The sequence below is a fragment of the Mustela putorius genome, unplaced genomic scaffold, assembly GCF_011764305.1.
Source record: "Mustela putorius furo isolate JIRA1106 unplaced genomic scaffold, ASM1176430v1.1 tig00000083_pilon_pilon_pilon, whole genome shotgun sequence".
In the NCBI taxonomy this organism is placed as follows: domain Eukaryota; kingdom Metazoa; phylum Chordata; class Mammalia; order Carnivora; family Mustelidae; genus Mustela; species Mustela putorius.
This window is the reverse complement of record NW_025421273.1, coordinates 42,149,596-42,175,860: the sequence shown is the minus strand read 5'-3', so window position 1 is coordinate 42,175,860 and position 26,265 is coordinate 42,149,596. Positions and strand designations below refer to the sequence as shown.

The 26,265-nt window shown below is 45.9% G+C and overlaps 1 protein-coding gene across 4 annotated transcripts in view; it reads right to left on the bottom strand.

Moving 5' to 3' along the window:
• TBC1D1 (TBC1 domain family member 1) overlaps positions 1 to 19,175 on the bottom strand; it is a 227,279-nt gene extending 208,104 nt beyond the window's left edge. The window contains exons 1-2 of one of the 4 annotated variants that reach the window (XM_004763984.3): positions 18,946 to 19,175; positions 9,152 to 9,659 (exon numbers count right to left, since the gene is read on the bottom strand). In XM_004763984.3, the coding sequence (XP_004764041.1) occupies positions 9,152 to 9,568 (417 nt within the window). In that variant the 5' untranslated portion in view covers positions 9,569 to 9,659; positions 18,946 to 19,175. The remainder of the gene's footprint in view (positions 1 to 9,151; positions 9,660 to 18,945) is intronic. The other 3 variants (XM_004763982.2, XM_045076409.1, XM_004763983.2) reach the window with 3 other exon arrangements.
• Between the last annotated feature and the right edge of the window lie 7,090 nt (positions 19,176 to 26,265).

Sequence of the window (26,265 nt, the reverse complement as noted above, 5' to 3'; positions counted from 1 at the left end):
GATCCATCCACATCCATTGTTCAAGGCAGTTCCCTATCAGTGCTAGGAAGGGCCAACAATCTGTCTCTCCGCAAGTTCCTTCAGTTCCTACTTTGCCCTCCAGAGCAACTTGCGGTGTGTCTATTTCTTTTTGTACAAACATGGCAGCTTTTCAAACAACTGCAGGCGTTACCCTAGGCCTCCACCCATTCTCCCCAATTTTCTCTTCTATGACTTACAGATGTTGCTAACTCCTGGAAGTACAGCATTCAGAACATGAAAACATCATCGTTACTTCTTGAGGGGGCAATCTTATCTCACTTGATTTTGTACCAGAACACCCAGCCAAGTACACGACATACTGGTAACCTTCCCACGCATGCACTGATGTTGAATCTGCAACATTTCAAATACCTACCTCACTCGAGCGCAAGAAACCATGGCTTCTGACACACTGCCCAGAACCAAGGCCGCTAGGAAAGTGTTTCTGTAGGACCGGCTGTCGTGAAGTCAGATGGGAGCACTCAGACACAGAGTACAATGTCGGGGATCACACCACTCAAGGCCACCTCTTCTCCTGGTCCTACATCAGCTCCTCCCCCAAGCCCTACCTGCTCTCCAGCTCTGTCTGAGGTTCTCAGGACCAGGCCTCTCTGCACTCGGCTTGCTCCAGTTGTTGGTTCAGGCTCACAGGCCACCCTGAGTGTGACACATGCCTAAGCATCCAAAGGGTGGAAATGGACTTTGAAAAAAAAGAGGGAGAGAGAGAGAGGCACCTGGCTGGTTTAGTTGGTTAAGCATCTGACTTTAACTCTAGTCATGAGCCCAGGGTTCTGGGATCCAGCTCCCAGCTCCCCAGGGAGTCTGCTTATCCCCCTCCCCCTCCCTCTGCCTCTGCCCCTACTTGGGCTCTCTCTGTCTCTCTCTCAAATATATAGACAAAAAAATCTTTTAAAAAAAGAGAGAGAGAGGGAGAGACAGTATAGAAAGAAAAGCGGCTCACAGGGTTCTTGTCCATCTCAGTGCAAATCTAGAGTTAAAGATAGGATGTAGGATGTATTTGTTTGTTGTAAGGTTTCATTCATTTATTTGACAGAGAGATAGGAGAGCACAAGTAAGAGCGGCAGGCAGAGGGAGAGGAGAGGGAGAAGCAGGCTCTCCGCTGAGCAGGGAGCCCAACGTGTGGCTTGATCCCAGGACTCCGAGATCATGACCTGAGCTGAAGGCAGGCGCTTAATCAGCTCAGTCACCCAGGCACCCTAGGATATAGTTTTGAATGTGATCTTTTCAGAAGAACTTTGAGCAAAATTCTATCATTAACAAATAGAAGGCAGCAAAGAAAAGTGGGAAGCCTGGAGTCCCTCTAGGATGAATGTTCAGATTATTTCTGGAAATACTTCCTGGATAGCTAGTCTAGCCCAGTGCTGCCTAGTGGAGAGGGTACAAGCTACATATGTAATTTTAAATTTTCTAGAAGGCTTATCAAAGAAAGTAAAATAAGCAGGTGAAATTAATTCTAGTGTTCTATTTTATTTAACTCAATATATCCAAAATATCATTTCAACATGTAACCAATATAGAAAGTTATTGAAATATTTTAAGTTCTTTTTTGTTTTTTCAAATGAGGTCTTTGCAGTTTACTATGTTTTGACACTTACAGCACATTTCAACTCAGACTAGCCACATCACAAGTGCTGGTCCTCTCATCGGGCTACTGATTATTACACTGGACGGTAAAGGTCTAGGCTATAAATAAATCCTTTTAAGATACAAGTCAACTTTGGGCTCAACGTACTTGTAAACTCTATTCTTAGGAACAAACTTCTATTAAAAAATAATTACATTGGCTTGAAAAATGCAAAGCTGTCCAAAGTGGTATGTATTGAAAAACAAGGTCTTTTAAAAAATGAAGGGTCTCTCACAAGGTGGGTGCTTCCTGAAGCCCTCAGACTCATTTTTCAAAGTCAAAAATAAATTATGCAATCAATCCCGTGTCCCTAACCCAAACCCTCCAACGAATACTTCAGAGTTCATGCAGTCCGGGACATTCTTTTTATAGATGAGAAAGAATCCCAGCCAACCTTTGCACCCAGCAACTGACTTCTGTCTAGCGGGACAGACGGTCAAGTGTTGATTAGCTGACACGGATATGCTGTTCCCGGCAACCATGCACTGAGTCACTGCTGCCGAGTGGGACCCTGAATGAAACCTTACATAATAAACCAGAAGGGATCAAAGAGACGGGGCAGGAATGGAACACAGATCAAAAGCCCTCCACAATATATACAACAAAACCTTTTCAGAACCATCCCTTGAGGAACAAAAAGAGACTAACGTCTGAAGTTTAGAAATTATGAAAGCCAAATGCAGAAGTGCGCCTGATGAGAACATCTGAAGAGTAATCCTATATTCCTCAGAATCATCACCCTCAGGAACAAAACGCTCCAGCTCAATGTTGTAATTTCCATCTTCGCTCTAGCAAAGAAAGAAAGTAATGAGCCGGCAAATGCACCAGCCAAGCTAGAGACGCGATGGGAGCCAGACTCTACCGAAAATCCTGAAATAAGCAGTACACAGTTGGGACTAAACGTAAAACCCTATGCTGATGGGGGGTTAGGAAGACAAATCGGTAGTGGGTAAAATGCAACCAAAACAAAGCTGCAATCAAAAATCAAATTCCGTGGGTGCCTGGGTGACTCAGTGGGTTAAGCCTCTGCCTTCTGCTCAGGTCATGATCTCAGGGTCCTGGGATTGAGCCCTGCATCGGGCTCTCTGCTTACCCCCCCCCCTCTGCCTGCCTCTCTGCCTACTTGTGATCTCTCTCTCTCTCTTTCTCTGTCAAATAAATAAAGAAAATCTTTAAAAAAAATTTTTTTAAATCAAACTCCAAAAAACATTTAAATTAAATCATTAAACTCAGCCAAAGCAAACTCTAGCTTTTTAGATAGGGATTTGAAGTCTTAGTCCTGCTAATCACGAGAAAAGAAAATAAGACCACATCTTCATTGAATATGTAAAGTAACCTAATCCAGAAAGCCTGGATGAGGGAGCTCGAAAACCCAGGGGGTTACTGAGAAAACCCACATCCTCAGTGAATACACTGGTTCTTCACTGGAAATCGTAGAGGGAAATACTTATTGCTCTGAACTTAAATGTATAAATAGTTAAGTACTCTTAAATTTCGGGGTAGGGGAGCTCCTGGGGTTCAGTTTCATGTATGTGTCACATTCAAGAAATGCAGTTTAGATGCCAAAAATCATGGATAAGGAAACCCATTCCCTCCAAGGACACTGACGGCCTCTCAAATACATCTTCCTTAGCAGCATTTAATAAAGTCCTCATCTATACGCAGACGTTTTTCTAGAAGTCTACTTCCACTACAAGTTCCTGCAGTTACTCTACCCCTGACCCCAAGCTCCTTTACCACACTTTCCCCCTCCTCCTCCTCATCCTGGGAAGGGCTTAGCACTTTATTATGGAGATCAACTTAGCCTCTCTCCCAGTAAGAAATGACACTTCCTCTTTGGAAGAGTGAAGAATAAGGCTAGCAAGCTGGACATTGAGGAGGGCACGTGATGCAATGAGCACTAGGTATTATGAGAGAAGACTGATGAATCACTGAGCTCTACTTCTGTAACCAATGATACATGATATGCTAATTAATTGGATTTAAATTTTAAAAAAGAAATTTTAAAAAGCTAAAAAAACAACCAAAAAAGATGCGTTATGTGTCCTTACAAGCTTTGCTAGTCTGTTGGCACACTTATATATGACAGTTTTTACTTTTTTGCCTCTCAGTTTTTTTCTACGAATAGAAGTTATTACTTTGGGGAAAAATTATCATCAATACGGATGGGTGAAATTATACCAGGAACAGTAATGACAAGTATGGGGCGCCTGGGTAGCTCAGTGGGTTAAAGCCTCTGCCTTCAGCTCAGGTCCTGGGATGGAGCCCCACACCAGGCTCTCTGCTCTTCCTCTCTTTCTGCCTGCCTCTCTGCCTACTTGTGATCTCTGTCTGTCTAATAAATAAATAAAATCTTTTTAAAAAAATGACAAATATAACTATCTTTTTAAGAAAGGAGTTTAAAATGTTTACTGTGAATTATTATATTCATCTAAGTATTATATTAATGCTTTTTCTCAGTTAAAATGTTGAATTTGTCTTGAGTCTTAACAAAAGATAGTAAAAAGTCATTCTCTTCTATAGAGAGTGTCCATTATCAGAGGTTTTATATCTTTTCAGCATAACTGGTTGTTTTTTATGTTGACTTTATCATGTCCTCGGCTGTTAAAGAAAAGTTTTTCTCATGAATGTGCTGTTGCCTTAAACTCATGTTGTCCTCTAGGTTTACCTCAAAATCTTTTCTGGTCCCTTTGGTTACATGGGCAACAGAATAGTGTTTTTCTGTCAGCCATGGTCAGTATTAATTCACTTACAAATCTTCGAATACTCTGATTTTTGACTTTCAAGCTTAGACAATATAAACCTTTAAAATTTAAAACATTTTTAAGTACAACATTTAAATTTAGAAAATATAAATAGAAATTTCACAATATTAAAAAAAAAAGATTCTAGCAAATACCAGATTCTCTGATGGAGAAGAGGAAAGCCCTTGAGCACCCTTACATTAATGACATCTGTCCCATCACAATTATGAAACACCCATGCTGTGCCCAGGCTGGACACAGCATCCGGAAGATCAGAATCTGAAGAGAGTCAAAAACAGTGTTTGAAAAGCGAAGACATATTCCAAGTAGAAAAGGTAGATCACTTAGTAAAACTGCTCTCATGTACCCAATCTGACTTACCCTGGGTCCTACACTGTCCCCTCCCTTACCTGCTCACCAATCTACACTTCTCCATGTATTACCATCTCAATAATGCTGACACTCCCCTCTCAAAATCCATTCTTTCTTCCTATTGACACAAAACAGCAACAGACAATGTCAGAAGCCCCAGAACTTACACCGACTGCAACTCAGTGATGGAAACTCCCTTTCAAGGAAGCAGTTTTTCCCTCCGTGAATAAAGAAAAGGATAGAAACAGAAATATTCTTACAAATGATCTCAAGTAAAACTCAAGTGAGTGAAATATCTGGCGTTCTTCTGAGTACAGATTTTCATAGAAGAGACAAAGTTGAAGAACTGGAGGAAGAAAGATCTAGACTCATTTTCAAGGGCTGAGTCTGGGCAGAACTCCTGGTTTCTTTGTGATGTGAGGGGGAAAGGTCTAGTCAGGGTCACTCAACGCAACCATCTGTTTTCCAGAATGGATGTCTTCACTTCCTACCATGGATCCAACTCAAAATGACAATTCAACCCAGAACCTTATCCCACTGAGTTCGGATGTGTCCTGAGGGATGTTCTTGGATGTTATGAGAAAAATGTAATCTTTGGCCCAATAAATTTGGGGATTTCAAGGATGAGTGTCCAACTCAAGCATGAAATAGAAGACAGCTTCTCTAAAACCGTGGTTCTCTGTGTGAACTATGTAGCTGTGTGAACCAATATCTTCCAGATAACCAATGCATGATGTTACACAGTCATAAGTCCTTAAAAGAGTCATTAAAATGTACAATAAACCAATAGGTTTTAATATAACAAAGTGTGAGAGTGCTTTGATACAGTTTCAGATTTCATATTGCAACAAGCCTTTAAGCAACACCCACTTGTCAAGTTTTGGTATAGTATAAAGAAAAATACCCACAATTTTCTAAAAAGGCTATACAGTGTTTCTCCATTTTCCGACCACATATCTGCATGAGGACAAGTTTTCTTCATACACTCAACCGAAGCAACATATCACAACAGAATGAATGGAGAGGCAGCTGAGAATCTGGCTGTTGTCTATTAATCCAAATAAGAGATGTGAAACAAACAAACAAACCAAGAAGTAAAACTATGTCACTCTTATCATTAAATATTTTTGGAAAAATATATAGCTATTTTTCACAAAATATTCTTTTTTTAAAGATTTTATTTATTTATTTGACAGAGAGAGAGATCACAAGGGGCACCAGAGAAAGAGGGGAAAGCAGGCTCCCCGCTGAGCAGAGTGCCCGATGCGGGGCTCCATCCGAGGACCCCGAGATCATGACCTGAGCCGAAGGCAGAGGCTTAACCCACTGAGCCACCCAGGCGCCCCCAGAAAAATACTGTTGATGCTAACATATAAGGGGCATATTCTTTTTTTTTTTTTTTAACAAATTAAGAAATTAGTTCCTTCACAATTTGTTTTACTTTCTGATGCAGTGATTATTAATAAATATAACCCACATGCATGCTCTTCAGGATCCTCTATAATTTTTAAGACTGAAGAGGGGCCCTCGCGTCAAAAAAGGTAGAGATTACTTTTCGACTGTGGAAGCTTTTCTCTGTGGAACACCTAGAGTGTATTCCATGCAACACACGATGGGAAACACAGTCTCATCTTACGCTCTAAAAATTATTCCTTTATATGCCTCTTCTCCCTAGACGTTCTTCAGCAAGTCAGTTTACATGTTATCGGAGGGTTTCCTCTTAAGTAGTAGTTCCATGTTCGTAAGCCTGGCAGTAAATGCATATACATCTCCTCTGGCAAGAAGGGCTGAAAGCGACCTCATGTATTCAAGAGAGGCCTTAATCTAGAGAATGATTCAACTGAGCGAATGTTTCCAATAATCCCGAGAAATGATGACAGAGGTTAACGTGCTCTGTCAGCAGATGATCCTCTCACATGAGATGCGGTGCCAGGGACGTCCCGAGAACATCAAAGCTGTCACGCCTGATGGAGAATCGGGCCCAATTTGGTGTACCATTCATTCTCCAACAACCCAAATCTCTGATTGAGGTAACTGTGCTACAAATGACTCTCTTACACGAGGAGCAGGCTGACAGCAATGTATTACGCCGAGCCCTGGCAATCTGTGTTTGGAAAAACTGTATGCCAGCCAAAAATAACTCCAGACCTAATTCCTACTTCTCCCATGGCTTTTCAGAATGCAGAGTAAGGCCAGTTGTCTACTTTCAGCAGGACAGGGAGCTCCAGTTACAGAATTCAGTTATAAATCTCTTCTTCCTGTCAGGTGTCTGAATGACCAGCCAGGAGCCTGTTCTCAGATGGCTGTAAAAAATTCTGGGAAAGAGTCAAAAGTCGAAAGTGCTGGACAAGCATTTCACATGAAGACTCTCCCCAAGGAAATTCAGTCCTTATATAAATCGGGGGAGCCTGGAATACAGGCTGTTCCGTCCTTTCATTTACATTCTGGAATTTGCCCAAATAATAAGAACCGTTAAGTTTATTTATGCACTTTTTTAAGTATCTAGTTTCTGAAAAAAATGTTGCTGAAGGATGACCAGGATCTTGGGAGCTGAAGACACTCATCTTAGCTTCCTTTTTCCTGTTACCTTAGAGATGAAGTGAAATTAGCATATAACCTGCTTTCAGTAAAACTCTCTTTAATGAAAAATTTTTATGGCCATTAACTACTTACTAAGGTGCTGTTCTAGCTCATTTGGTCCCCCTGGCAACATTGAGATAGACACGATAATTATCCCCATTTTACAAATGAAACATTAGGGCTCAGAGTTGCCTGAGGTGACGAGTTTATAAGTGGCAGACTGGACTGGAATCTGGGCCTTCAGAACCTCTGTACTGGGGTGCTGTCCCGTCTATTTGAGGTGCATGGACGACAACATTAAATGATCTACGACTAAGGAGATATTGAATTCTGTGGGTAAAATAGTGGTTGTAAGCTTCAAATTAGCCTTTATTGAAGAAAACCCTCCATACAGCCAGTGTGTTTGGCTCACTCTCTGTCTTCTGGTCATGACCTGGACATGGACCATGTGATACTGACCTATGGTTGCTTCTGCCTTTCTTCTAGCCTGTACTGAGACCCCCTTGCTTGAGACCTGGAGCAGTACTCACTGAAGGAAGGAATTAAAGAGCCACTTTTGCTTAAAAGCGAATCTCTAAGAGTCTACTTGGTCACCAAGAACATGAATTTCCCAATAAAGTTCTTGCACCCTGGAGGGCAGGCACAACAAACAAACAAACAAAAAACCAAAACCAAAACACAGCAAAACAGTGGGGTACAGGCTGAAAAACATTAGCCTTTCTATTTCTATTTACTGACATTTACCACATGATTGACACTGGTCGCCTCACTCCATGTGCCTGGCGGACAGCCACAGAGGGATACTAGGCCTGGCAGGGGCATTCCTCAGCTCATGGGGTTGGTCAGCAGAGGAGGCTCTATCAAAGGGCAGTTTATATGGGCCCAACGGAGATTATAGCCATGCGGATTACGTTTTCAATTTTATCTAAACCGAGCCTCACAAAATGGACAAGCAGCTTTCAACGAGTTCTGCACCAAACTGCAAAACAAGGTAACAACAACGCAAGCACCAATACCCAGGAAAGTCATAGAGCCGATGATACCTTTCCTGTTTCCCATATGATACGCTTCCCAGCCACATCATGAGCTATAACGATAACAAATTAATCAGATCCGACATAAAGTTGGCGTCCACACACACACAAAACCTTCATGTATCAAACCTTGGTTTCGAACCCGTTGTTGTTATCAACAGTCTTTGCCCAACTGACCATGATACCTCAGGAAATTGGCTAACAGTATTCGGATATAGCTTCTAAATACATACATATTTTTTTTTACTAGGGCCAAAGATACGGAGCTCACTGATCTAGGTAGCACTCTGCTACCCAAATCACAATCTGCAAAGAAGCAGCATCAGCGCCTCCCCGGTATCTTGTTAGAAATGCAGTCTTAGGGTCATCCCAGACCTCCTGGACCCACATCTATATTTTCATATGATTTCCAGCTTATTCATGTGCACCTTTCTGCGGGAAAAGCACTGCTTTAGAACACATACCCTAAATGATCTGAACCCTCACAGTTCAGCTTTTGTTTGTAAGCTGAGGCAAATATCTCTGTTGAATTTTTGAACTCATAAACTTAGAATTCCCAACAGCTATTATCAAATGTTCTTCAAAACTACAGAAAGAAAAACGACCTCATAAACCAAAATCCCAGTAAAATAATCTATGTATGACCACATCGTCATCTTATTCATTCCAGGATCTGCAAAGTCGACGTCCCGACCCCCACACAAGGAAAGCCATCCGGCTCTACCTCCATCGTTCTCGTCCCCACTTCCACTTACTTTTGTTTGATCATCAGCTTTGAACACGTAGCAGATACTCTGCTGGCTGGCTGTATGGTCCTTAATCAGACAAGCAAAGTAACTTGGATCATGACTGTTGTGGATCAGTTTGTGAACGTGCTGGGGCTTACACTCGAAGATGCTGGAACAGATCAGCGGATCCCACTGTTGGCTTTTCCCCGGCTCGGGTTCACACCTCAGTCCAGAGGGGGAAACACAAAGCCGGACTTGCCTGGCACCGGGCTCCTTTTTGGAGGACTGGCCACTGAGCCTCCGAACCTCCGCCACTACCCAGGGCAGCATCGGCATGGTGGTGAGAGAATGTACAGGCAAGGAGCCCACCAGCTGCAGGCTGAAGTCCACCGAGGGTTCGTTAGGAAACGGATGCTTCCTCGCTGTGAATGTGATTGGCTCCATCTTGGGAAAGATCTGGAAACTCAGCAAAACGTTGCCACTGTTTTCTGTTTGAGAACGAGCAATCTATTTTATGTGCTTCTGGGGCAGAATCCTGTGGGAGAAAAACAAAGGCATTAGAATTTAATGAAATCACAGCAATAGCTACTTTCGAAGAGTTATTATTCCTGAAGAACTAAAAAGCCTGAAACCCAAACATGGGGAAACAAATGGATCTTAGTTCAAACAAGGTGCTTGGCCTAGAAAGAGCCTTCTTGAAATTGTGCTTCTTTATATGAATGCTGTAACTGTCGCGCTCACTACAGGTTACAAAGATCCCACTGGGAAACTCCTGTGAAACGTCTGTACGCCTCGTTGATCCGGCAAAATCAAGCAGGACAGAAAACAATATTGTCCTGCTCAGATCCCTTTAAACCCTGTTGTATTTACACATATTTCAAGGAATTTTTTTTTTTAAATAATCTCTACACCCAGTGTGGGGCTCGAACTCATGACCCTGTGATCAAGAGTTGCACACTCTGTGGACTGAGCCTGCCAGGTATCCCTCAAGGACTTTCTTTTTTCCAAGATAATAAAATTCAGTTGTGGTGATTCTCCCCCCAACAAGTAACCTTGAGAGAAAAAAATAGTGCTATCTATCCATTATCAGAGTCCACTGAACCAGACCAGTTTTCAACAACTGACCTTTTTCAATTATGAAGCTACTTAAGTTTTAAAAGCCTCTCCCTGACTTAGTCCAGAGGTGCTGAACAGGAATTCAAATTTCATTAACATGTAATTGGTGCCAGTTATGTCCCAAAGATCGCCATAAATACAGTTTCATGTAACTCATGTATTATCAGCCATTGTGCCCACACTGCCACTCATCAGTAGAAAATGCTGTTTCCGGTGGCCCCAAACTCTCTTACCTGCCCCCTCATAGGTGATTTTCAACAACCACCTCTGATGGTGATTGCCTAATGACTTCCTGTTCCACTGGACACAAAAGCCTTCTGGGCAGAACTGACTTGTCTACAGCGTCTCACACCTCGTCCTTCCTCATTGGCTCATCCTTCCCGCCCTGAGCACCTACCCACTGCATCTGTCTGACTCAACATTGTGTCCCCAGCGCCTGCCAGGGTCTGACTCACAGTAGAGGCTCAATAATATTGTAAACTAAGGAATGAAGTCTCTCCCATCTGAGGAAAAAAAAAGACATTTTCCTCTGATCTCAACCCTCCTGAGCCCCAAGTCTCCCTTCCGCGCTTACTGGCTCACTACCCAGTGCCCACGGACAATCTCGACTGTGACCAGATGCACGGCCTATGCACTGAACCTGCTCCCATTAAGGTCATCCGCATCTTCGGGCTGTGAGACCCAAGGGGGGCTTTTCGGTCCTTAACTGCCTTGTCCTTTCTGATGAATTTCTCAAGGGTGACCCCTCCTTCCTGCCTGAAACCCTTCTGCGTCTCCTCCTACCTCCTTGGTTGCTTCTTTCGGGTTCTTTGATGGCTTTTGGCCCCTGTTTCATTCCATCCCTTGTCTTCATTCCACTGGCTTTCTTTGGAGAGTCTCACCGAATGGCTTGCATGTCCATAACCACATTCAGGCATTCCTGCTGCTGCTAGCCGCTGACTTGTGCACTCCGGGCACACCGCAAGTGTGACCTCATTCCACCTTCATCTCCAACCGGTTACAGACTACTAGCATTGCCATCATGGGGACCTGGGTCACAGAGGCCTGGAGAGCTTCAGTTGCTCGTCACAGGTGGGCGTGGGAGAGTCGGCTCCTGATTCTCGACCCATCCTCCTGAGGGCTGCACAAGGATGGCATCTGCCACACAGACCCTGATGATTCCCTCGTGAATGTCTCCCCTTGAACCTCTTTGCTGAGATCCAGATCAGGGCAGACCATTCGGTATTTCTATCTGGATAGCCGAGAGGCACCTCGGCTTCAATCAGTCATTTTTAAAGATTTATTTATTTATTTTAGAGAGAGTGCGTGTCTGCATGCAAGCAGGGGGAGGGGCTCAGGGAGAGAGAGAGAGAAGCAGACGCCCCACTGGGCCAGCAGCCCCATGCAGGGCTCGATCCCACAACCCCCAGATCATGACCGGAGCTGGAATCAAGAGTCGGAGGCTTAACCCACTGAACCACCCAATTTAGTTATTTTAAAACTAACTCAGTCTCATCTCCCCAGTTCCCAGAACTTCTCTTGCTGCCCATGAACTCTGTCTCTATAAATAGCATCACTATTTTACTGGCCAAGGCCAAGGCCAAGGAGTCACTGCTACAGACTGAAGGGTCAACTCCTAATCCCCAATGTGATAGTGTTTGCAGGTTGGGCCTTTGGGAGGTGACTGGGTCATGAGACTAAAGCCCTTATGAATGGGATTAGCGCCCTCAAAGGAGACCTGGGGTGCTCCCTCTCCCCCTTCCATCATGTGAGGAAACAAGAGGCAAGACGGCTGTGTATGAACCGGGAATATATTCAATATTTGCATTCTAAATATTTTCTGAAATAGAACTGAAGTCTATTCCTTTAACTCCATATTTTTCTATGTGATATAGATGCATAAATGATAAGAGTATATTTTTATAATAGGATGTGAACACAGTTCAGAGCTACTTTTTAATTTTAAATGTTCAAAAATTCAGAAATAAGCTCACACTTTCGAGCTCCAACAGAGTTCGTGGAAACGTATTCCCTGTCTGTTCTCCTTTAAGGGACAACCTCTCTTGATGATAAAAACAGACTTGAAGTTCACATAACCCCATAAATAATGGTCTCTCTCTCTTCTTTTTTCTCTCTCTCACCTGGTGAGAGTGGCATTAAATATCTTGCTCAGCTTCCACTCCTGTAACTGAATCTGCTTCAAGTCCTAACCGTTGACAGCCGCTAATCCCAAGACATGCCTCAAGAAGGACTAGAATTATTACAAAGGGGAGACCTGAGACCTACCAATTAGTGTAGATGGGGCAATTATTAACATGGTGGCAACAACATATGGGATTGTTTTCAGTCTTCTTGTAAGGCAATATATACATAGTGCAAAAAAAATTATACCATTTATAATTTCAAACATTTAGTAAATGAAGAGTCATCAAATTAGTTCTGCCATGTCATTGACAAAATTATCTGAATGCTTAGAGTTTTCATTTTTGAACCAGCTGTGGCACATTCTCAATTTCTCTGTAAAAAGTAGACAGGTCCATAACACTGTTGGTAAACTCTCAAATAATAAGTTCTACCCCAGGGGGTGTCTGGCTGGCTCTGTCAGAAGAGCATGTGACCCTTGATCTCAGGGTCATGAGTTCAGGCCCTACGTTGGGTGGAGAGATTACTTAAATAAGTAAAATTAAAGAAAAAGTTAGTTCTACCCCCAAACATAGCCATAATTATTTATCCATAATTCAGATTCTGCTGATGTAAAGTATCTTAGACTAGGTGAGTAACTTCTATACTACTTTTCAATAAAAAGTTCTGTCAAATAGAAGATCTATTCAAACAATACTAATATACCATTAGATTATGTTTAAAGCCATCTCAGTCCATGTGATCAGCATGCAACCTCTGACCATCCTTCCCAGGCAGAACCACCAACTCTAAGAGAGCTCTTGGGTCTCATACATTGAGTAATAAATACTACAATCCAGGGGCACCTGGGTGACTCAGTGGGCTAAGCCTCTGCATTCAGCTCAGGTCATGGTCTCAGGGTCCTGGGATCCAGCCCCTCATTGGGCTGTCTGCTCAGCAGGGATCTTGCTTCCCCTTCTCTCTCTGCCTGCCTCTCTGCCGGCTTGTGATCTCTGTCTGTCAAATAAATAAATCTTTAAAAAAAAAAAAAAAGAAAGAAAGAAAGAAAGAAATACTGTGATCTGTTACTCCCAGCGAACTTCAAACTCTGTTTTTGTTGGTAGATTCATCTGTGTACAAGCTCTGTCCCTCACACAGACCATCTGTATGCTACACAATTCCTACCTACCACGGTCCATAAACAAGGCAGGCATCGCAAACACAAAGATGCTTTTATTAGAACAGTTGCAATCATCTTGTTAGTGAGTCCTTCTATATCAAACATCCCTGAAGGCATGCACTTAGAATTATAAAATCCGTAAGCCAGAAATGTCCTTTTCAGCTCTTTAGAAATTTCCCTTATACTTGAGGGATGCCTGACTGGCTCAGGGAATTAAGGATCTATCTTCGGCTCAGGTCATGATCCCCATGCTCTGGGATCCAGCCCAGCATCGGGCTCCCTGCTCCGCGGGAAGCCTGCGTCTCCCTCTCCCTCTGCTGCAGCCCTAGCTTGTGCTCTCTCTCTCTGTCGGGTAAATAAATAATTTTTTCCCCTTATATTAGCCATGAGGAAACGTGGTTCTGCAGAAGTTAGTGCCTTGTCCAAGCTGGATGACAGAACTAGGACAGTCCGATTCCTGACTGCCATCCAAGTGCAGCAGAGAATCTCAGTTTCCTGATGAAAACACTTTCAAGGGTGAAGCTGAGAAAGTGAGTCACGTCACTTCTCCAAATCTCAAGCTCATTCTCACAAGAGAATGGAACAAGATCATCCTCAAGTTGTCTTCAACCTCTCAAATTGGGGAAATCTAATTTTCATAATGTATAATACCAAATGTCCCCGACATTGTGTGGGGATAGAAAGCTGCTCCCCTCTTCCTGTCAAGAATACAAATATGGGGGAGGTACCAGAAGAAAGAATGGAGTTTATTGATCGGGAAGTGAGAGAAGAGATGGTAGGAGTTATCAAGCCGCCATAGGAAAATCCCTCTCTTCCCAGCCCCCTCTCCGTGCCGCCCCAGCCAACCGTGGGGAATGGGAGGGGGACTTTCCAGAAGTTAGCAAGAAACACCACAGCCTCAGCACATGGAGCCCTCACCTACTCAGAGCGCTGGTGGGAGGGGAGGAGAGAATAAAAGAGGGATAGACAAAAGAGGTATTGAAGCTTCTAGCTCCAAGCCAGCTTAAAACCAGCCAAGAGGAACGCCTGGGTGGCTCAGTTGGTTGAGCAGCTGCCTTCGGCTCAGGTCATGATCCCAGCGTCCTGGGATCGAGTCCCACATCGGGCTCCTTGCTCGGCAGGGAGTCTGCTTCTCTCTCTGCGTCTGCCTGTGTTCACTCTCTCTCTCTGACAAATAAATAAAATCTTAAAAAAAAAAAAAGAAAGAAAGAAACCAGCCAAGACTGATAAACTGTCCAGGACGCCCCCTACCCAGGATGGGCAGACACTCCCCCGATAGCTATTCACTTCCCCTTGCAAACCAGTGGCTTCATTTTTCTGCTTTTTATCCCAGATAGAAAGGACATGCTGCTGAACAGAATTATTCTTCCACCTAAATACTCTACTCTCCTGTGGTAAGATCACCGGAGGAAAGGCTACACTATGTGTCCCAGAATCTCACCCAGTCAGAGCAGTGGGCTGCTACCTAGGAATTGCCCACAGGCTGGGAAGATGCTTCGGACACTACCCTATTTCACGCACAGCCATCACACGGAGCTCCTGGAGCCTGTGGATCTAACCTCTCCGTCATCCAGGACGCTTCAGCCCCAGCAAGCACCTCTCTAATTTGACACACAGAGTAATGATGTTTGGAACGACTTCCCTCCTACATAAATCAGGGCCAATGTAAGCCTGGTCCCCTAGGATGCCATGGCCACTTCCTGTATGCTCTGCTACCTAATGGCACAGGATAAAAGGGTTGGGGGGGGGCTTGCTGGCCCTCAGGGATGTCTATCCCTCCCTCTGGCATGGCTGCCTGGCTATTCTCCTGAAAGTAATAATAATAACTGTGAACACAGACAAAATAGCACTCACTGCATGACTGTTAACTGAGCTCTTACAACAACCCTGGACAATAAAGACTATTATTTTTTTTAAATACTTTTTTTTTAATGATTTCATTTATTTGACAGACAGAGATCACAAGTAGGCAGAGAGGCAGGCAGAGAGAGAGGGCAAAGCAGGCTCCCTGTTAAGCAAAGAACCCGATGCAGGGCTCGATCCCAGGACTCTGGGATCATGACCTGAGCCAAAGGCAGAGGCTTTAACCCACTGAGCCACCCAGGTGCCCCAATAAAGACTATTATTATCACATCTAAATAAGGACTCCAACGGATTTTTGCCATCATCACCTCATCAGATGAGGAAGGAGGCGCTGGCACAGAGAAGACAGGTCACTCTCCCAAGGTCATCCTAGCAGCAGACAGCAGAACCAGGTTTTGAACCCAGGGCCTTCCCCTCCAGGCTTCGTGCTTGCTCTTAACCACTTTGCTAGGGGAATATTTATTGACCAACCACCTCTTCTTGGACATTTCATGCAAGATCTTCTCTATTCTTACAACTCTGAGATTTACATTTTATCATTCCCATTTCCGTACAGGTCCTCTGGTTAGTGCTGTAGGCAGGATTTGTCCTAGGCCCAAATTTCTATTCTTTGTGATAGAAACATCTCTAGAAGGCAATAACTCTAAAATATCTTTCTAGTGATTTAGCTGGGTGATTTTTCCATGTTTTGCTTGGTCTCATTAATCCAAATCTAATGTCAAAATTATACTCAGCCCGTCTGCTGAGTGGAATCACTCACTTTGCCCCATGGACTGTGATCCTCCAAGTTTCAATGACCAAGAAAAGATGAGGGCTGGAAAATATACCACGTATGGGGACCCTCATGGCCATGAGACTTAAGAAGCACAGCCCACAGGAGGCCTCGGTGGCTCAGTTGGTTAAGCCGCTGCCTTCGGCTCAGGTCATGATCCCAGGGTCCTGGGAAGGAGTCCCACATCGGGCTCCTTGCTTGGCAGGGAGCCTGCTTCTCTCAATGACTCCCCAAAAGACAGGGAAAAGGGCAAAGAAGCTACCCCAACACCTACCCCGACACCGGAGCTGACTTAGGCCATCCGGGGAACGTAAGGAGCCGCGGCTGGGGAACTTCAGAGAAATGTCATTAAAGGGTGAAAAAGGGGCCTCGGGAGATGCCATTCTGACAAGATAAAATTAAAAGTTAGAAAGACACAATCCTCTCCGGCAGGCATCCCTACTCCGGGTGCCATGGTGATGGGCACGCTGGGTGTCAATGGGGAACAGGTATGTGCCACTCCCTGCTGCTCACTGGTAGTCTGTCCCAGAAGATACCAGAAGATCTGGCAGACAGGAGCTGCCACCCACGCCATCCACGCACTGCAGAGGAGTCTATCTGATTGTGAGGCAGACTCTCTGCTTGAGGCTGCCTTCTCCAGAAATGGAGGGCGCAGACTGTCAACGGCTGGTTAATGAGGAAGAAGAGGCAAGCTGCATTTCCCCAGAGTCACTCACTTCCTCCTCATACCCTATGTATTTCCGACAACAATCAATGTCGCATGGGGGAGAAGTCGTCCCAACACTGACAGAACAGCACCCAACCAGAAATGCTATTGCAGCGAAAAGGGAAATCCCCAGATCTCTTAGTGGGAAAGACAGTGGTCGGCTCAGGCAAGAAGTCCCATTTACAAAACTTAAATTTGACATTAATAATGTATAAGTACACCCATGAATTTCCCCCCTATTTTGCTGGTTTGCAAATGGTGGATAAATCAACATAAAGACATTTATTTTCAGGGCGCCTGGGTGGCTCAGTGGGATGGAGCCCCGCATGGGGCTCTCTTCTCCGGCAGGGAGCCTGTTTCCCCTGCCTCTCTGCCTACTTTTGATCTCTGTCTGTCAAATAAATAAATAAAATCTTTAAAAAAAAAAAAGACATTTATTTTCATTTTCACCTGATCACTTTATTTACTGCTTCGAACCACACTTAGTCCCTTTTGCATCTCCTTGAACTCAGTTATAGTCTCGGGATATACCTCTTGTGTTCACTCCAGAAAGTATCCCCAAACATTTCACATGGCACCCTGTAATTCACAACCGAGTCCACGGCCCAATAACTCACATTATGTCAAGTGTTACTTACAGACAAATCTAAGGAGAAAGCCCTTTTTCATGGTCTGATTCCCCTATAACTTGGCCGGGGGGAAAAAAAAAAAAAAAAGACACAGGGAGATTCAAGACCATGATAAGCATTCCGTTTCAAACAGTTCTAAAACACCTGTTTACAAAAGCAGACAATCCTTTTTTTTTTACAGACTTTTTCACGCAACGTTCTTATTCCTGTAAACAGTTTTCATGATTCTTGGGAAGAAGAGGGTCCCAAGGAACACCATCTCCCCAGGCAGGAGAAGCCACCTCAGCTCTAGCTGCTTCAGAGATCCCTAACCCAAGACAGTCCTAGAACATGAAGTGTTCAGAAACACGGGAGAGTCATTTATCAAGGTGGATCCCCAGCTTCTTGCAACAACTCCTCATTCAGTCTCCCCCTCCAACCCCTCCCACACAGAGCTCCCAACACACCCCCAAACCCAGAGGTGGCCATGCTCCAACTCTTATCAATGTCATCAAATCGAGGCAGAGAATGAATTTCTGCTTTCAAAAAGAACAGGTTTCGATCAAGGCCTCTGTAGTTCTGCTTAAGTACAGCGTGAGAAGTTTCAAAGTTTGGACTTGTAGAGATAGCTGCTGAATGTCTTGGGTGTGACCCATTTAAACCAGGTCATTTAAAAATGCTCTTTCAAAGTCTGATTATATTAACAACTGAAATCATCCAATCACCTAGAAGGGAGAATGAGAGATCTATACTGATCCCTTAATGTAAGGCCCTCTGGAAATTAAACTGTTTGGTGGGAGGAACAATCATCACTTTCAATTTCTTTTTCTTCTTAAGCAACTTTCAGAGAATAATCTAATTTAAATAAAATAACAAGGTAAAGCCACTTCTAAGTGGATTTTAAGGAAAACAGTCTCTTAAAAACAACAGTGTGTGGCGAAGTTTGAGGGGTCTCATAACGACAGAAGGATCAGGAAGCTGCTAGAAACAATTAAGCAGGGTTTCAAAATGACGAGTACAGGATGTGCCCATAGAAAGAAATGTTGTGCGCACTGGTGAAGCTGCCAAAGTTACTACTGCAAAGTACCATGAACTTTTAAAGGATGGCAAGGGGTCCCTCTGACCGCCTTCCCCTCATTCCGGTCGCCCTACAAACACAGCAGCCCCCAGAGATATTTGGCGGGAGGGGGTAGATGCCCAGCGAGCAGGAGTGAGGGGAGCTGGAGGAGGGTGCCTGTCGGAGGTCCTGCGCGGTCACGAACTCGAAGGTTTCACTTTCGTTCAAGTAGGGGGGCAACGAGGTGGCAATGAACCCCACCCACCCACCCCGGAAGCCCCCCGGGCGGCGAGCACAGGAACGCCCTTGGGCTGCCGGATTCCAGCTTCGCGGGCCCGGGAACGCTCGGCCGTGCTCGGCGCCGGGAGGGGGGCGGCCGGGATGCCGCCGCCGGCGCGGAAGCTCCAGAGAGCACCTACCTGCACCGCTGCTCGCTCAGAGCCCAGGGCCCGGCCGGGGCGCGCAGGTGCTCGGGGGCGGCGTGGGGCCGGCCTGGGCGGGCGGGGCGCTCATCGTGCCTGGCTGGCTCCGCTCTTCCGCGGCGGGGGGCCGGGAGGGATCCCCTCCGCTGGGCTCCCGCCTCTTCTTCACCCCGCTGAGGACACGGCGGGTCCCGCGGCCGCGGCAGCAACAGGCACGGCGGCGCGGGGGCTGCGGCGGCGGCGGCGGAGGAGGTGTCTGCGCGCGGCTCGCGTTTCCTCCTCCCCGGCTGGGCGAGCGCGGGGGAGGCGAGGGGAGGGCAGAAGCCGGGATCTCCCAACTCGGTCCCCAGGGACCTAAGAGGGGGACGCGGTGCTCTTTCCCTCCCCACTGCGCCTTGTGACTCTGCCCGAGCGGCACGGCCGGGACAGGCGAGTCACACGCGGGTAACAGCTGCTGCAGTGCGGGTCCGCCGCGGCCTCCCTCCTCTCCCCGCCTCTCCCCTGCGGGACGGCCCATCCTCAGCGCGCGGGGCTGGGCGGTGGGGGAAGGGGGTGTCCGGGCGACGCCCCAGCCAGCCCCGGCGCAGGGTCCTGGCCCGCCGTCCGCCTGGGCTCCGAGGACGCGGGGCCCCGCCCGTGATGAAGGCCCTCGCGGCGGGATGTGCGGTCGCACGCCGTGTCCTCGGCAGCCTATTTATAGCAGGTGGCGCTGCCCGCCGCTCTCGTCCCGCCGCGCTCTCAGCAGGTGGCACTGCCCGCCCGCTCTTCGCTCCCCCGCGGTAGTGTCGCCTCCCCGGCACCCTCGCTTTCACCTCGCGGAACGGACGTTGTGAGAACCGCACGGAACGCGGGAAGGCGACCTCGCCACCTGGCCGTCGCCCGCAGCGCCCCTTCGTCCCGTCCCAGGGTTGGACACAATGGCAAGGAGGGAACTGAGGCAGGGCCATTCTCTGGGGGCGCCGGCAGGCGAGGCAGGACAATCAGAGGCTCAAACAGAGAAGGCTGAAGGGTCGCCCCCCCAAACCCCAGTCAGCCCCATTTCTGAACTGGGGGGGGGGGTGTGACGCAGCCGCTAGACCCGGGTCCTCTTCCCTCCCGCGGGTCCAGCGCGCGCGCACACACATTCACACTCACACGCACACGCGGCTCACACGCCCCCCTCGCCTCACCTCTCCTCCCTTCGCGGCGCCTACCCTAGAGTGGGGTTCGGGGAAGTTCCCGGCGGCCGCGGGGTGTAAGGAGGGACCCGGGAGACGGAAGCCGGCGGCGAGAGCAGGCTCGCAGGCGGAGGGGATGGCCGGGCGCGGGAAACCTCCCGGGCCGCCGCACTCCTGCCCAGCAAGTAAACTGGGGCAGGTTCAATCCCGGGGGACAGGAGCGCGAGGGGGATCTGAGGCAAGTAGGGGACGGAGCACCAACTCTAGAGAGGAGTGAGCAGGAAAGGGAGAGAGAGCAGGGAGGAGAAAGAGCCCTGGTGGAGCCCGGTGGCCTCTAGCAGGAATAAATTAATAAATTAATTAATGTATTTATTTTTCCCTCATTGGAGCTGGAAGCTGACTTGAGGGAAGTGGCTGAGACTTTGGGCAGCAGAGTTGGACTTAAACCCAGATCCCAACTCCACCACCTCATGCGATAGGCAAGCTGCTGGACCTCTATTCTCTTCCTTTTCCAGTAGATCTACCCTATGGGATTCCTTGATCCCATTCCTCTGGACGCTCCCATCCAGGGAGGGTATATTTCAGTGGGACACAAAAGTTTTATCCACAGCTTGATTTTAAAACGCTCATAAAAAGGGGTAGCTCTTCTGGGTGCCTTCCTGGGTGGCTCAGTTGGTTAAGGGTTTGCCTCCTGCTCAGGTCATGATCTCGGAGCTTCTGGATCAAGCCCCTTATGGGGCTCCCTGCTCAGCTGGAGTCTGCCTCTCCCTCCACCCCTCACCCTGTTCATGCGCTTTCTCATAAATAAATATATACAATTTTTTATAAAAGTGATAGCCGTTCTTCCGGGAGGGGCCAGTCTTTTTGGGGAACTGTGGTAGGTACTTGACATAGGTTGTCTCTAATCCTAACAAACATTCTGCTGTACAGAGATGATTAAATCCTCCTTGACTAATGAGGAAAATAAGAGGTTAATGCCTCTTGGAAGCCACAAGCTAGTTGGTGCTGGGACCCCCCAAAAAACCAAAGCCACTAGTAACACATTTTCTCTCCTGCCACTGTGTACCCCTCTTGTAGCACTGAGCTCATTCTGTTATCGCATAGTTATTTGTGTACTTGACCTTGAATTTTTTTCAAGAGAACTGAAGAACATATGCAGACATAAATACCCTAGTGGTTGGAACATTTATTGGGTCATGGGAATTGTTCGTCATTAGGTTAAAAGACCAGGTAAAGTGTTCAAGCCATCTTGTTGTCTCTTGGATCACACCATGTTTTATTTCACATCTTTATCTCCAATTCCCCCATACAGTTCTCATTCCTTCTCTGCAGCAGCCCTCTGAACATAGCTACCTCTAGAGAGGTAGTTAGTTAGGATATGTGTTGAGACAGGCACACCGTCATCCATTTCACTGACACCCCCAAACTGCCTTCCACAAATATCCTGCCACATGATGGTTGAAACTGTGACCGAACAACTTAACAACCCTGCCGGCCAGCTACTGCCCCTGGGAGGTGGGGTCAGGCCAAGGCTGGGCACTGAATATGGAACATCCTTGCTCAAACCCCCTCCCACCCACCACTCCGCTCCCTTTTCTCTTTCTCACTAATCCCCTTCACCCCAACTCCATCCATACCCCCCAGTATCAGAGTACAGGAAAGCTTAGTACAGACAGGCAGCGAGATGGGTGCTCATCAGGTCACCAGCGTAGAAAGTGAAAGGGGTGGGGAGCAGAGATAGGCCAAGACCCGGAGTCTTTCATATTATTGTGGTGTGGAGGGAGGAAACTGCCTTCTCCCCACTCCCGCTGCTAAAATCTAGCAAGTTGCAGCTCAGAGTTACAACCTAGTGGGAAATGACTAGACCGTTTGCCCTGACCCCACCCTGGGTTAGAGGAGGGCCATGGCCTGGTGAGAAGCGGTGATTTCTGCATCACTTTTCCAATTTCCAGGGCGAGTTGGTGCCCCTGGAATGATAATAAGGGATTTTATCATACTCTTAGCTTCCTGGATACAGAACTTCTTTATGAGATGTGAGAAAGAGTTTCAAACCTTTTTGTCATAAAGCATGGTCTCAGAGAGTAGGGGATAGCCTGCTGTCAATCTCTTTTGTACTCGTGTCCAGCACAAAGGGAAGACATAGTTCAGAGGGCTTTGGAGCCGATGGTGATACCTGGGCTAGCAGGTTGAAGACCGGCCAACTGGGAGGGGACATCCATGTTGTCCCAGTGTAGAGTGGACAGGTGAGAGCTAGCCGCCCAGCTGGTATCTGCCAAGTACCATTGCTCTCAGAGGAAAGTATCTCCTTGCCCTTATTGTCCAAGGATAGCACTGTGCCTGGGGTGGGGGGGAGTGGACAACAGGGCCTTGGCTATGGCTACAGAGAGCCCCTTGCCTGCCCAGGAAGGTATTCTGTCCATAGTTCTTTAAGTCACCAAAACCAAAAGTGAGTAGTGAGTGGGGCTAAGCCCTGCTGTCACTCTGCTTCAGACCCTTGATTCTCTTGACTGGTGTGACCCAGGCGCATAGAGCCCTTCCCCACATGGGGAATTTACTGACCTTTTGGCTCAGTGAGTGAAAACTCCCAACAGCTGCCACCACCTCCTTGCGTGGACAACCTCTGCACCCCCAGCTCCTCCTGAAATCCTGCCATGAATCATTCTTTCGGAGGCTTCCTTAGGTTTTTTCGCCCAATTTAGTCCTTTGCAGCATATTTAATTGTTCATTGTCAATGGTCAGGAACATTAATATTGACTTTAAGATGGCCATGGAGCTCTAGAAAATTGTGAGCCATTGATGCCATTAAATCAACTGGGAAGCCCAGGGACTAAAAGAAGAAACAGAGGCCACTTTACTTTTTAAAAGGCTAAAGGAACCATATATAGATCTAGAATGAAAAGTCTTTGGTTAATGTAGAGAAGCGATCTTTCATTAAACTACTCATTATTATTAAATCTATCAGCTGTTTAAATGTTCATAGTCATTTGGAACCCAAACGCATTGCTATTATAAGTTTTCACCTAATTTCTAAATATACATAATAAGGTAAGTGTTCTTGACTAGTGGGCCTATTTCCAAAATTGGCATCAATACAGGCAAGAAATTAAGATTACACAGGATAGAACCCTAGGACAGTAAGGTGGTTCACTTGGGATGCTTGCTCCCACGATTGGGAGTGGCTTTCTGGAGCCCAAGGTGGAGAAGGTTCCTGAAGCAGGCACAAGCTCAGTGGGAGAGTGAGCGAGATGGGGAAGCAGCATGGGAAACATGGAAAAAGACAGCATTGCAGAAGCAGGAGCAACGCTGGGTAATTCCCCAATCCTACCAACCAGAGGCGTAACTAAAAATAGCACATTAAATTATTAGCTTATGGCTCATTTGGTCAAGCGTGGACTCTTGGTTTTGCCTGAGGTCATGATCTCAGCTTCCTGAGATCAAGCCCCACATCAAGCTCCACATCAGTGGGGAGTCTGCTTACGGTTCTCTCTCTCCCTCTCTCTGGGCCCTGCTCCCTGTGTGCTCAAGTGCACTCTCACAATAAGTGAATAAATCTTAAAAAAAAAAAAAAATCCTCGTTGACAAGGAAATGGATTGAAGTCAAATGAGAGGGGGGTGGGAGGTTGGGGGAACCAGGTGGTGGGTATTAGGCACGGATTGCATGGAGCATTGGGTGTGGTGCAAAAATAACGAATACTATTACGCTGAAAAGAAATAAAAAATTAAAAAAAAAAGTCAAATGAGAGATTGCATTACATGGTTTAGCCTACAATACAAGAACCTTGTAATTGCTTTCTCCAAGGCACAAGAATGATAAAACATACTACAGTAAACAATAAAATAAAATGAACAGATAACCAATATGGATCTTGGAATTTCAGCAGTTTAAATAAACAAAAATTGGACTGCATGGGAGACTCATGCTTACCACGGAGGAGACAACATAAATCTCTGTGCAATGAGAAGTGAACTTACAGAGCGAACAAAAGGGCTTCTGTCAAGTGTCGAATTGCCTTTTATGGACAAAGCATGTTAAACTCTGGGCACTGGTTCCATTTCCCTTTTCAGCTTCTTCTCCTGTTTGTTAAATCGTTGATCTCTCTACACAAGCAAGGGTTCCACACAGCCTTCCGACAGTATCCAGCCTTTACTTGGGGGTTCTACACAGCCTTCCTACAGTATCCAGCCTTTACTTGGGGTTCTCACTGGCCACAGGAGCTGGTTTTGTGGGTTTGGACACCAAGCACCAAGCTACGCAAGTGTTAGATAGCATGTCACCTTTTGTTATGGCATCTGAATTTGTCTAGAGTCAGTGGGGATTTCTCTGCATAAATTGTAAGAGTCCTGGATCTCGGGGATTTTACCCAAGACCTGAATGGGCAGAACCACCGAACCTCCAACACTGCAAGATTCCCACGTCATTTAATCCCAAAGGCTGTTACGACTTTGTTGGTGCATAAAGTGTAATCTCACGTAGAAAAATGCAGTTGCCAGCTAACTGGTCTCCCTACTTTTGTCCTCACCACCCTACAGTCTGTGTTTAATACAGCAGCCAAGGGAAGGTGCTGAACTATTAGTTGGGCCATATCACTACTCTACTTAGAGCCCTCCAAGGCTTCCCAGATATCCCAGAGTAAAGGTCAGTCATTGTAATGGTTTGTAAAGCCCTATGGGACTGTCCCCTTCCCCAACCCATACCACTACCTTTGCACTTCATTGCCTGCTACCAGCCCTGGGTCACTCTGCACACACTGACCTTCCTCTTCCTCATCCCTGCCAGGCGTACACTTGCCCCAGGGCCTTTGACTATCCTCTCTGCCAAGGGTACTCTTGCTTCAGATACCCACATTAGCTTTACTTAATTTACCTTCTTAAGTTATTGTTTAAAATATTATTTTCTCCATGAGGCCTTCTCTCTCCAAATTTTTGAAAATGGAAACCACTGCTACCCCCCCAAGACTTATCTCCTTTTCTTGATCTATATTTCTCCATAGCATGTATTGCTTTCTAATATGTTACTTGTACATATTTTGTGGTTGTTACTTGTGTATCTTGTCATTTGTGTATCTTGTTATGGTTCCCTCTTCCACCACCAAACCCCATGAGGGCAGAGAATTTTTTCTGCTTTGCTCACTGCTGCCTGCCGTCTCTTCAGTGTATACAATAGAATAGCGTGTAGGAGACATTCAGTAAATAAGGAATGAATGAATGAGTGAATGAATGAATGAATGAATGAAAACAATAAATAATGCATGTCATATGTGAATTCATTGATTGTCTATATAGTACTTCCCTCAGAGCAGAAACTTTTCCATGTTTCCCCCTATTTAACCTTTTGTGCTCTCATCCATTTTCTCAACTATCCTAAGAGTTCAGTTCTTCCCTTCAGGTGAGCTGAATGGTTGTTTCACCATCAACAGAGGACCTGATTTCCAGATATACAATAAAGAGGTTGTAAAATCATGGAACAACTGAGAATTCATCCACACAGGGTATTTGTTTCAAGTTGGGCTGAGAAAAGTACCATTTTGGAGAACCGTCTGAATGGTACACAGTCTGGTTGGCCCTCTAGATCTGGATCCCCTCAAATCCGTTTCCATATCAGGTCAACCCACGTGAAGAGCAGTTTGCCTGGACTGTATCTAAAAGAAATTCCTTTTATCAAATTGCATTTTGACATTATCCTATTTGCCCAAATCACGGGAATGTATTTTATAAAGATGCCCTATTCAGTCTGAGGATATAGCTTAATACCTAACACAATGTCCTTTTAAGGAGAAAACAATTCTTTTAGGGTTCTACAAGGAATAACTTTTCTTTGGCAACTGGATTTATCTCCCTCCTTGCACTAACTAACTGACTCATGGGTAGGATTTAGGATCCATTGCTTGATGAGTATCGAGGTCCTTTTGTATATGAAGTCATTGATTCACAGATGCCCCTTCTAAGCCTTTGCCAGCTTGTGTATTTTCATCCATCCAGGAAAACATGCAAATAACAATGTACTGTATAATCTCACAATGCTGAATTCGACTATTTTGTACTCTGAAATCACGTTATTCCCACTTTGTAGGTGTTAACAAAAGAGTCTTTCTTTTAGGAAATGATGCTGAGAGTGGTAGGAGCCTTTGTTGTCTTGCTTTATTTTTGTTTGTGAATGCCT